At 41.9% G+C, this 12,718-nt stretch overlaps 1 protein-coding gene across 1 annotated transcript in view; it reads left to right on the top strand.

Annotated features, from left to right (window-relative positions):
• The window catches only part of LOC125458046 (serine protease HTRA3-like), a 39,024-nt gene extending 26,506 nt beyond the window's left edge, over positions 1 to 12,518 (top strand). The window contains exons 7-9 of the mRNA XM_048542932.2: positions 574 to 631; positions 1,936 to 2,031; positions 10,030 to 12,518. Of these exons, the coding sequence (XP_048398889.1) occupies positions 574 to 631; positions 1,936 to 2,031; positions 10,030 to 10,198 (323 nt within the window). The 3' untranslated portion in view covers positions 10,199 to 12,518. The remainder of the gene's footprint in view (positions 1 to 573; positions 632 to 1,935; positions 2,032 to 10,029) is intronic.
• The last annotated feature ends 200 nt before the right edge of the window (positions 12,519 to 12,718 follow it).

Here is a 12,718-nt window from a genome sequence, read left to right as displayed (position 1 = left end):
TGCAGGTCCGCACAGTATAGAAGGAACATTGACCAGCAGGAAGATGATAGTGTGTGTGATTCACTGGTGATGCCATTGAAGGGAGCTGGTTAGATTCTGTTTTGTTGGTTGTGGTCAATGTTTGGTACTTGTCAAATGTCATGATTTATGATGAGAGTTGAGGGCTAAACTGGAATATGGGCAGAAAATTTTTTTCAGCTTTCGTGCCTTTCTTGTGTGTGCTTCCGATGCTGATTATTAGGTTGCTGTTTGTCCCTACTGATGGTTGGGGCAAGCTCAGGAGCTAGAACAAGTGGTGGAAGAATGTTACCCCTGTTGGGTGTCAGGCTGGTAGCTCAATACATTAAGAAAAGGAAGCAGCAAAAGAAAAAAAATACATTTGGAAAGCCAATTGCCAATACTAGGATGGAACCCTCAGAATAGAACTGCTGTACTAACTTAATGTAGATGGTAATCATTGTATAGATGTTTATAAACACGAGGAATTATATTGTAAATATAGTTATTTAAAATATTAATTGTTAATTGCCAATTTATTAACAAATTATTTATTTTTCTTTGTGCTTAATAAAGATGTTACAGGTCTGAAGAAGCGTTTCATTGGAGTGAGAATGCTGACCATAACTCCTGCGTGAGTTTATAAGTTTTATTGCTACTCGCTGTCTTTTCAAAATACTTCTGTCTGCACAAAATATCTCCAAAATCATAAAAATGGCTGGATCTGAGAGCAGTTGATGATCCCTTTTAAATGTTGAAACATTTACCTCCCAGCGCAGAATCAGGAGCTAACATAGAGTGTGTGGCAGCGATCGGAGCAGTGTCCAGAGCAGTTTCTATATCATCTGTCCCTGATTTGCATTAATCCAGCAGCTCCCTGCTTGTTCTGCTGTGAGATCTGTTGTCTGTGTGTGTGGACAACTGTTTTTATTATGGCAACTCCATTTCCCACCTAGTTTAGGTCCCAGATGGGTGAGAAATTGGACAAGCAAGAGAAGCAGTACAACTTGGCAGTATTAGCCCTAGGAAATTTGAATTCCTGGTATGGTCTGCAAGTTGCCGGTCAGGTTCCCGCCGGAATAAAGGTGGAAGCAGCAGCTAGCAGGGACCACCAGGATATGGCAGAGAGGAGGTTTCAGGAAGAACTAGCAGTTGGGTGTTGGGGAGAGGATGGAAGTTGAAACATGCATTGGTAGTGTCCTTAATGTTTCTTTATAGGACCAAATGTTGTTTATCCTGGCCCCATGTTAAAAGTCTAAAGATATTAAAAGATTTACCATTTTTGGTCTCTTCTTGTCCTGACCCCTCTTCCTATTACATTGACCTGATGGGAAAGCAACATCAGCTTTCCAAACTGTTTCCAGCCATTTTTCCTTAAAGTCACAGCCTGCAGGATCAATGTGAACCATCACCAGGAATTCCACCCTGTAATGTGACTACCATCATAATGCAAATTGTTTTCATATTTGATATTGTTTACTCTCAATGGAATGATGAATTATGTTAAAAAGATTTCATTTGCATCAGTTTTGAATATTTATTCTGGTGGCACAGTGGCTCAGTGGTTAGCACTGCAGCCTCACTGCGCCAGGGACCCGGGTTCAATTCCAGCCTCGGGTAACTGTCTGTGCGGAGTTTGCACATTCTCCCCATGTCTGCGTGGGTTTCCTCTGGGTGCTCTGGTTTCCTCCCACAGTGCAGAGGTGTGCAGGCTAGGTGGATTGGCGATGCTAAATTGCCCGTAGTGTTCAGGGATGTGGGTTACAGGGGAATGGGTCTGGGTGGGATGCTCCAAGGGGCGGTGTGGACTTGTTGGGCTGAAGGGCCTGTTTCCACACTGAGGGAATCTAATCTGTTAAATTATATTGACAGAAGAGCCAAAACATGACTTGCTAGTTAATCAATTTCTTGTTAAAGCTTTTTTTTTCTGTTCTTCAGCCTAATTGAAGAACTGAAACAAAGAAACCCTGATTTTCCTGATATAAATGCTGGCATTTATGTACATGAAGTGATTCCAGATTCACCAGCGTTCAGGTAAGTTCTTCCTTTTTCAGTACAATGAATAAATAACCTTCAATAAAGATCTATAAAATAAATGAATTCAAGAGATTTGCAGAAGTGTACAAAATTGTAAGGGAATGCAGCTGATTAAGTTCTTTCACTTTGCTTTTAGTCCTATGCCAGATGTTTGTGAGCATCTGACAGAATAATCTGAATGCTGTTTGTGATGGTCTTCTGCTCCCTGTTAAACACACTGTAACATCTCCATCAAAGCCATTTTTCCTTATAGATAGCCACAGTACTCATCCTGATAAAAGTAGAGTGCAAAACTGCTGGTCAATAGATGATATTGGATACTAATTGCTTATGTCTGTCTTAATTAGGTGATCCCTTATTTTTAACAGTGAACCTCTTGATCCACATGAGCTCATAAGACGGAGCGTCCAATTTACATAATCCTGCTCAGACCCCTCCGGTTCTTGTGTATTTCCGTCTAGTCCATCTTATCCTTCTAAACGCCAGCAGATACAGTGGCCTATCCAACCTTTTCTTATATGACAACCCATTCTAGGAATGAGTCTCGTAACCTTCTCGGAAATGCTCCAGTGTATTTACATGTTATATGCTAGAACATGCACTTCTTCTCAGAGCTCTGCAATTTCTCACCATTTAAACAATATGCTTCTTAATTTATTCTTTGTACCAAAGTAGACAGTTTCCCATTTTTCCACATCTTACTCCATTTGTCAGGTCTTTGTCCGCTCATTTAACCAATCTCTATTCCTTTGTAGTTATCTTACATCACCATCATAACTAAGTTTCCTTAATAGCTTTGTGTCGTCTGCAAATTTAATGATGATATCTTCACCTCAGTTATCTATATGGTTTATATGAATAATAGCTCTTTTTAGTAAACATGAACAGAATTTTAGAATTTTTCTTCCCACTTAAAATGAGTCTGTTCTGTGTATTCTGACATGCCCTCTTAAATGTAAGCCATTCCATCTCTAATGACAAATGCCTTGGTCTAATTTTCTAGCTCATTTCAGCTACCTGTGCTTTTATGCCCTTATAATTCCTCGAATTTAAGCTTAAAATCCAGAAATTCAGCTTAATGTTCTGGCGACCTGGGTTCAAAACCTACCATGACAGATGGTGGAATTTGAGTTCAATAAAAGAATCTGGACTCCCCTCTTTCCCTCAAACGTATAAAATTCAATGACATTTTGGTTGCTGCTGTGTACGGCTAAATTTAATATGAGATTATTGTTCTGCCTTGTTGCACAATACCATGTCAAGTGTGGCTAGCTATCTGGTTGGTTCCAGAATGCGTTGGTGTAAGAAAAGGTCTGTTTTTACATTTACTTGGGAATGTGGACATCGCTGGCTAGGCCAGCATTCATTGCTTGTCCCAGGTTACCTAGAGGGCAGTTAAAAGTTGATCACATTGCTCCATGTCCTGTGGAGTCACAAGTAGGCCAGACCAGGTAGGGATGGCAGATTTCCTTTCCTAAATGCCATTCGTATACCAGATGGGTTTTACCAACAATCAGTGGTATCATGGCCATCATTAGCCCCTTAATTCCAGATTCTTTATTCCACCATCTGTCATGGCAGGATTTAAACCTAGGTTGTCAGAATGTTAGCGGACTTCCTGGATTAATAGTTTAGCAACAGTACCACCAGGCCATCACCTCCCCAATCTAATTATCTGGCTGCTGCTGATTCGCCAGTCTTTGGCTCCTCTGCTCATCTGTTACCCTGAGTGTTGTGCTGATTGCCTATCTCAAGTTTTTATCACCAACCTACTCCATCAGTGGCTGGTATCTACTTGTGATGAAATCCTTCTTCATTCACTCATTTAGTTTGCCTGTCTCACGCATGTTCCTCTAAAGTACTACATGCTCCTGCATGTTCCTCAAAGACACACAAAAAGGAAAGGGGTAGCAACTATTTCTAACAAAAGAATTTAAAGATTGCGCTGGGTCAAAGGAAGTGACTAAACATGATACCAGATAATGTAAGCCTGGGAATTGGGAGCACTTTAGAATACAGCAAAGGACGATCAAGAAATGGTAAAATGAAAGAAAAGACAGTGCAAGAGCAAGTAATGGAGAAGCTAGAGGTGCTGGAGGAGTTTCTTCATGTTTGTGATAGGAAATGAATTTATAGGGAAGAACAGTGAAATGGCAGAGAAACTAACAAATTACTTTATGTTTGGGTTCATGGAAGAAGTTACAGAAAATCTCCTAGAAATACTAGGTTACCAAGGGATTTGTGGATCTGAAGAACTGAAAGATTAGCATTGTAAAGAAATCATACTTGAAACATTAATTGGGTTAAACGTCGATAAATCCTCGAGACCAGGTGAGTTACATCCAGAGTGTTGAAGGAGTTGGCTTAAGAGATACTGGATGCATTTTTGGTTATCTTTCAGCAATCTATAGATTTTGGAAAGGTTTTAGCAAAGCGACAAACAGCAAATGTAATCCCCAAATTCAAGATGATAAAACATAAAGTCACCCCCTCCTGCTGTCTCGTCAGAGAGAGATGGCTGGTGGTGGTTAAACCTGTAGGTCATCACACCTCAAGCAAGGGGAGAGCTCAAGAAGGACGGACCCTGCGTGGTAACCTCTCCCAGTGCAGGAATTGACCTCACACTATTGGCATCACTCAACATCACCATTGAGCCATTCAGCTCAGCCAACTGGCCCCCATTTAAGAAGGTAAGGAGAAGGAGAATGGAGATCACAGACCTGTTATTTAGCCGAAAGTGTTAAAATCTATTGTAAAGATATGATAACTGGATACCTACTAAATAATAATACTCAAAATGCCATAGGACACATGTTTGATGAGGTCCATTCGTTAAATAATGCATTTAGTGCGATACAGTTTTTTATTTGCACTAATGTTAAATTTCCAGTCGTCTTCCCTTTGACCTACCATTCGACATGTCTTTTCTGCATTTACCAAGATGCACAACCACAACCTAACATCCATCTTTCATACCCTAGTTCCCATTTAAAACCCATACACTCTCTCACATTGACCATTCCCCTAGAATGTGCACTTGTTAGTGAAAATGCCCATTCCTGACAGCCAGTGTTCAGCAACATTCACAACTCCTTAGATATTGAAGCAGTCCCTATCCAAATGCAGCAAGACCTGGTCAATACCTAAGTTTGGACTGATAAGTGGCTAGTAACATTGTAGCCACAGAATTGTCAGACAGTGATGATCTCCAACAGAGAGAATCTAACCTTTGCCTGTTGACACTCAATGGCATTGCCATCGCTGAAACCCCCACTATCTACATCTATTGACGAGAAACTGATCTGGACTAACCATATAAATGCAGATGGCTACAAGAACCGCTCAGGGGCTAAGAATACAAAAGCAGGTGTCTCACATCCTGAATCCCTGAAGCCTGTCCACCAATTACAAGACACAAGCAAGAGTGTGATGGAATATTTTTCACTTGCGTGGATAAGTGCAGCTTTAACAAAACTTAAACTTGGCGCCATCCAGGACAAAGCAGTCCACTTGATTGGCACCATATCCATAAACACTTACACACAGGAGCAGCAGTGTGTAATGCATAGATTGCATTACAAAAATGCACCAAAGCTTTATAGACAGCACCTTCCAAACTCATGACAACTTGCATATTGAACGCTAAGGGTGACATGATAAAATGCATGAGAGCACCACCAATTGCAAGTTCCCCTCCAAGTCATTCACCATCATGATTTGGAAATATATTACCATTCTTTCACTGTCGTTGGGTCAAAACTCAGTACTGCCTCCCTAACAGCACTGTATGTAGCTACACTAGTGATTCAAACTTGCAGCTCACTGCTGCCTTTTCCAGGGTCAATTAGGGGTAGACAATAATTGAGATAACAACAACTACAGTAGCTGGAGTCAGAGGTAACAAAGTGTGGAGCTGGAAGAGGTAGTTGGCCTTAATGTGGATTTTACCAGTTTCAAAATCTCCCCACCCCAGGCCTCATGCCACGACCAACCCACTCTCTCAAACCCGCTTCCTTGATCTGACACAACCTGTCCATCTTCCCTCCCACCGTCCGCTCCTCCCACCTCACCTGACCAATCCCCACCACTCCTGACCTGCGCTTACCTATCGCCATCTCACCTTTCTTCTCCCGCCCCACCCCTCCTCTCTCTCTTTATTTATGAGCTCCTTTGCCCTTCCCCAGTACTGAAGAAGGGTCCCAACCTGAAACATCAACTTCCCTGCTCCTCCAATGGACAATAAATGCTGCCCAGATGTAAAGCACACCCCTGAATGAATGCTTTTTTTTTAAAAGAAAGCTCTATTCCTTAGATCTAAGGTGTAGGTTTAAATGAACATGGGTATTGACTAATTTCACCATTCCCTGCCAGACCCAGCTGGATTACAGTAAGCAATATTAGCCCCTGCTGTCATCTATTTACAGTTCTGGGATGGTCTTGAATTGGAAAAGTAGCCCAATGGTTCTTTTCTCTATTGTGATGTATCTGCTTAAATCCTTCTTTTCTATCCACAAATTCAGTGAGAAATGTGATGAGTTAGTGAATTTCTCTGTCATTCAGTTTTGAAACCAACTGATCAACCACTGGCTTTATGTTCAACCCTTCACTTAGCCCAGTGGCTCTCCTCTAAACCTTGTCCTATTTCAGTCCCTGGACTTGTTTCCTCTTGTATCTCTCCTACCTCCCCTCATGTCATATCTGAGCTAAATTTGTCTGAGACCCACCTACCACTCACTCAACTCTATTACACTCCTAAACTAATCCCTAGTCCCCTTCAGTCTGTCTACAGCCTTTGACACAGTTGATATCACCAACCTCCTCCAGTTTCGTCCATCTCAATGGGACTGCACTCAGTCAAATTTTCATTTTTATCTGCCTGCTCATAGCCAGAGTAGCACCATTGATGACTTCTCCTCCCAATCCCTCACATTTACCCTTGGTGACTGCCAAGGATCACTTACCTTGGGTCCTCCAATTTCTTACTGAAATGTTACTCCTCAGTGGTATCATCCAAATGCACAGACTCAGTTTTCACAAGAACATTGCCACCCAGCTCCACAACATCACTTTCATTCTTGACTCTTCTACTGTCTCTAAGTTGCGAGATTGCTTATCTGATCTCCACTAACTGCATGAGCAAAGCCTTTCTCCAATTAAAGATAAGAATTGGGTCCCTAAAATCCTAATTCTGTATGTTTCCCTCTTAAAAATTTGCTTCCAAATGCTGAACACCTGCAGATTCTGGGAAAGATTTTTCAATTTGCCAGCCAACTGAGAGTCTGGAATTTTCACATCTGCTTCATTTTCACTTTGGCAGTTCAATAACTCTCTTTGTCAAGACCCAGAATTTTTCTTTTTGTTTTAAAAAGCATGAACTCGTGTTAGCTCTTGATCCATGAGTAATTGTATTTCCAAACATTAGGTTGGGCTGCATAATAGCTCAGTAGTTAGCGCAGCTGCGCACGGGTCCTGGGTTCAATCCCACCTTCGGGCAACTAACTGTGCAGAGTTTGCACATTCTCCCTGTCTGTGTGGGTTTCCCCCCACAGTCCAAAGATGCACAGTTTAGGTGGATTGGCCATGCTAATTTGCCCACAGTGCCCAGGAATGTGTAGGCTACATGCATTAGCCACGGGATACGCAGGGTTACAGGGATAGGGTAGGGGAGTGGGTCTGGGTGGGATGCTCTTTGGAGGGTTGGTGAGGACTTGATGGACCAAATGACCTGCTTCCACACTGTAGGGATTCTATGATGATTCTATATTTTAAAAGATGCAAAGTTAACAGAGGTGAGGGACAGAAGTTCTGCCGCATTACACTGGCTAAAGAAAAAGCAGCTTTTCCACGGCAGCCAAGGTGATGTCTGGCTTGATGGTACATGGGGGAGAGAAATTCAGCAACAGGAAATTGTTAGAGTGTCAAATAGCTGATAGATAGTCCATCTGTACTAGGGCATGGAATTTGAAAAATGTGCCAAATGCCTGAAAGGCTGCACCATGAAACTGAACAGGTCAAGGGCATTGAAGTAACCAGGAGAACAAGCCAGTAGCGAGCAGTACATAAATCAACCAAGAGAAAAGACAAATAGGAGTGCCGTGTAATTTTCTGATTACAAGTTCCCCTGAAACAAAAGTGTTAATATCTGCAGTTTACCATGCCTGTTAGCATCAAGACTAAGTTGCTTCTGCATTTTTTTTTCCAGCCTTTCACTACGTACCGGTATTTTCCAAATCGTACATGAAAATAGTTTTTCAAAGTTCACAAATGTAAATGAGATTATAGACTACTTCAGTGCATGTAGAGAAACATATTGAAGCTGATAAATTGGTATCACCAATTTAATTAATTTATTCACTAAAGTGAATGGCAGCTAAAGTTACAGATAGATAGGAAAGTATTTTATAAAGAAATAGAAACAAAAATCTGGCAGATGTGGGAGCATGTGAAGTTTGGCGGGAAGAACGAGAAGGAAATGAGAATGAGAAAATTCTTTTTACGCAGAGTTTGACTGCAGAATTCTAAAATACAGAGGGACTTGTGTTTTCTAATTAATGAGTCACTAGTTAGTATGCAGTTGCAGCACATAATCGAAGAATGCTGATGGGATACCGTCCTTTAATATGAAAGAAATTGAACACAGTATACAGGGCGTTGGTGAGACTACATCTCAAATACTCTGTGCAGTTTTGGCCTTACTTAACAGAGGATGTTAGCATTGGAGGAAGCTCAGAGCGAGTTTACTAGATCGATGCTTGAAATGACTGCATTTGTCTTATGAGGATAGTTTGGACAGGCTGGGTGTGTTTCCATTGAGTTAAGAAGAGTGAGGGGCAATTTGATTAAATGGCCTTGACGAGGTGGACTTGGAAGGTATTTAACAGTCTGATCTCCTTATGTTGAATTTGGCAGCAAAAGATCTTCAGAGATTTCCTGCAAATCTGTAGTTTAGCATAAATGCCAATTTCAAGCTTTCCATTTCTGGACCCTGACCTTGCCCAGAAGCCAACTCCTCACTTGGAAGAGGCCAGCTATATGTTTTTAAACACCTAGCACAGCTGTGATTTTAAACACACACTTTCCAGGCTAAAGGCAGGGGCACTACCACTGTGCACTGAGCTCCTCCAAGCAGCCAACTCTTTTTTTTTATTTAACCTGTTTATTTTACATCAGCCTGTTCAGAGATGTAATTACACACCTCTGGAGCAGGTGGAACTTGACCCTGGACTTGTTGGTCTGCAGGTATGGACGCTAGCACAAGGAGGCCCAGGCATCCAACTCTTAAATACAAAATCTAACGAACATCATTAGCTCAAAACTCTGGAACTGTTCTTTTCGACCCTTAAAGGGAGCTGCATTTCTAACACTGACAGAAAGAATGTTTCCTCTTATAAATCAGTCCCAGACTAGGGCGTGCCCTTTTAAAATTTGGCGCCACCCTTTCAGGACAGATGAGAATTTTTCTTTTATTCTCTCAAAGGGTTGTGCAGCATTGGAACTCTGTATCTCAGGAAGGCATTGGAGGTTGGGTTACTGAATATTTTTAAGACCCGAGATGGATAGATTTTTGATGGGCTGTCAAAACTAGGGTTATTGGGGAGCAGGCTTGATGGGCAGAATGCACGCCTAACAGGCTTGGTGGTTGGGTGTTAAAATCAATGCCTGTTTGTTCTTCTCGGGTACAGCACTAAATCTGGAAGCTTCCTGGTTGTTATAGGAATGAAATAGTGCCAGGCGCCAGAGCAATCCAAGCGCCCATTGACCCAACTAGAACAACAATACAGTTCGAACTGAGAGAGTAAAGTCTGCCCAGCAAGAGAGTGCAGCAGAAGAATCTGCATAGAACTGGTCATTGGAGAAATGCTGCCATCCAGAATTAACCTTCATGAACAGTGAATGTATTTTGCAATAAAACATCATAGACCTACTGAAGTCATTTTCATATTAGCTTTGTTGCCATACGTTGATATACATACGTATCCATTTTCTTACCTGTAGGGGCGGAATCCAGGATGGAGATGTTATCGTCAAAGTAAATGGAGTTCCCTTAAACACTACCAATGATTTACAAGAAGCTGTGAAGAATGAGTTCCCTCTGCTGCTTGAAGTTCGCCGGGGAAACGATGACATACTTTTTAACATTGAACCTGATTTAATTAGCAACTGAAACTCAGCCGTCGTAATTAACCCTTTCCGGCCTGGGATATTCCCCGTCGCCGTTTTTCCTTATTAAGGACCAACCAAGCTGCTGGAACAGATGGCACAGTGGACAAAGGCAGTTGTTTGTGATGCTGCCAATCACCTCTGGGCAATACCTACCCTCCTCACATTACATCCCACTTGTGAGTTCCTGTTAAAAACCTGTTCAGTCTTTCCCACCACCTAATCCCATGTTCAAATCTTTAGCAGTTGCAGCTGATAAATGCTATCGTTCGCTACAATTGGTGGGTGTGATTTTTTTCACGCTTGTCTGAATTACGAGACACATGTTCCCAAAGGTTAAAGGGCTGGTTTGAGTTGGTGGGAGGTTAAAGAATTAAATTATAACTTAGTTTCATTCCTGCCCCCTTCCAGTTTTCACAAAAGGTCAGATGAGAGCTGGGCTAACTCCCAGGAGGAAGCTTAACAATTTTAACATAATGCAGCTGGCAGTTTCGTACCAATCTACAATTTCACATTTGACTCTGACAGGCTGCAATTTCCAGGGTGTTGAGAAATCGGGCAGCTCAAGAAAGGTGAAGGTGATGCCCTGTATCCCGGCCTGTCCCGCCCTCTATCCCTGGCTGCAGTCTGGTGCTGAGGCCCTGTCTGCCTGGCAACCAAGTCAGCTTGTTAAAATCTGGAAACTGTCAGCAGTTCAGGCTGTGTGTGTATGCACGTTAGTGTATGTGTGGACAGAGATAATACAGTAAATATTTCAAGTTGTAAGCTTTCATGAGATTCTTAATGGCCATTGATCTGAAGCATTAACTCTGGTTCTCTCTTCAGATGCTGCCCGATTTGCTGAGTATTTCCAGTAGTTTCTTTTTAGATTTTGGGTTTCTAGCACCCTTGGAGCCTCTTATTCTGTCAGGCTGGCAAGTCTGGAAATGCAATGAGATACATTAATAAGGTCCTGTGATTAAATTTGGCAGTGCCTGACGGAAAGCTCTTCTTTCGGGTTTTCCAGTCTCAATTCACTCAATTTCCCGACTCACTCCTCACTTTGGAGTGCAAATGCACTCCTTGTTCGATATTTGTTACTGAAGTTGGGATGGCGAGAACTGAAAATGAGAGCAGTCGTTAGCCCTCTTTCAGATCACCCTGCCTTCTTTCCTTGTCCTTTTATAACCTGTTCCTTTAAGCTGTATATGCACAGAATGGAAGTGAGATCCTTCTATACCAATACAATTCAAATCCAGTAACACCATCAGGCTCCGTTCAACAGATTTGGTTGACAACGTGACTCGGGATGTAGTGACGGCGACTCCCTCCAGCAAGCTTGTTAGGAGATAGATTGCAGATCAGAGGATACCCAGTTTGAAAATATTATTTTACATTTTTTTTGGAGACCAAGAGAAGGCTTCTCTGAGCTTTGCAATGAAGCCTTATTCTCCTTTGCCCCCGGATTTCCCAACTTAATTCCAGTCGTGAGGGACCCTCATAATTTTCTCTCTGCACCCACCCACCCTAATCGAGACCAACGTTCCCTGCAATTTTTTTTGTCTGCTGTGCAGACCTCTGAGGTTTGTGTGCAGCGCTGGCTCCTGCGAGCGGAAGATGCTGATTGGCCTGGGTGGAATCTCCCAGCAGCAGCCTCCTGGCTTGGAGAGATCGTTCTCCCCAAACTAACCGTCTATTCCACCAACAGCCAGGGTCCGTTTTCCATAACAGTCCCTCGTCCACTGGCTTCCAGCTGCCAAATTGCTACTCTTCTGCATTGGACGCATTATGGAACTGACTCGATTTAGTTTGGGCTCTGCGACATGTATGAAAATGAAAGGCCTGGGCACATTGGGTATCCCAGCCACTTTAGGACTCCCACACACCGTACCTGCTGTCCCTTTGAAACTTGACTGTATACTAACAACTCTTCAAGAAGAAAAATTAAAATTTGAATGGACTTTTTGTACAGTTAGGCTGCCAAAAAGTCTGATTGGGCAGATTTGAAATAATGGTGACGTGCTAAACTCATGCAGGCTACAAAGGGTTAAACTCTACTTCCTCAGGCAAATCATACACTTTGAAAACACGTTTTATTAAATGTTCTTTATGATTATACAACATTTTATACTGAATGTGCCAAGAGAGTTTTTTAACAAGTTTATACACAAAATGCCATTTAAAAGCATGAAGAATTGGTAACCGTTCATAAACGAACGTGTCTGTTTTTGAATAATAATAGAAATATTATGAATAGTGCAGGCATATTTTCTGAAGTGACTGAATGTTGTAAACAGATAACAGGTTTATTTTGTCCTGGAGTAATTTACTTTGGGTCATTAAACTGCCACACGATGAAAACAGTGTTATGAAATTATTAAGAATGAAATTTAGCTTTTTTTAATTTTTCTTCGATCTGGAGATGTCATCACACACAACAGCAACCTTGCCACCACCAAACTCACCATGACTTGTTTTTTTTAAATACCAAAAATTTGGCTTTGTCGTGCCGATCATTACAGCACTACAGGTGTTTAACTTGACC

Source organism: Stegostoma tigrinum, chromosome 1 (genome assembly GCF_030684315.1).
Source record: "Stegostoma tigrinum isolate sSteTig4 chromosome 1, sSteTig4.hap1, whole genome shotgun sequence".
Classification (NCBI taxonomy): domain Eukaryota; kingdom Metazoa; phylum Chordata; class Chondrichthyes; order Orectolobiformes; family Stegostomatidae; genus Stegostoma; species Stegostoma tigrinum.
This window is presented reverse-complemented; position numbering and strand designations above follow the sequence as displayed.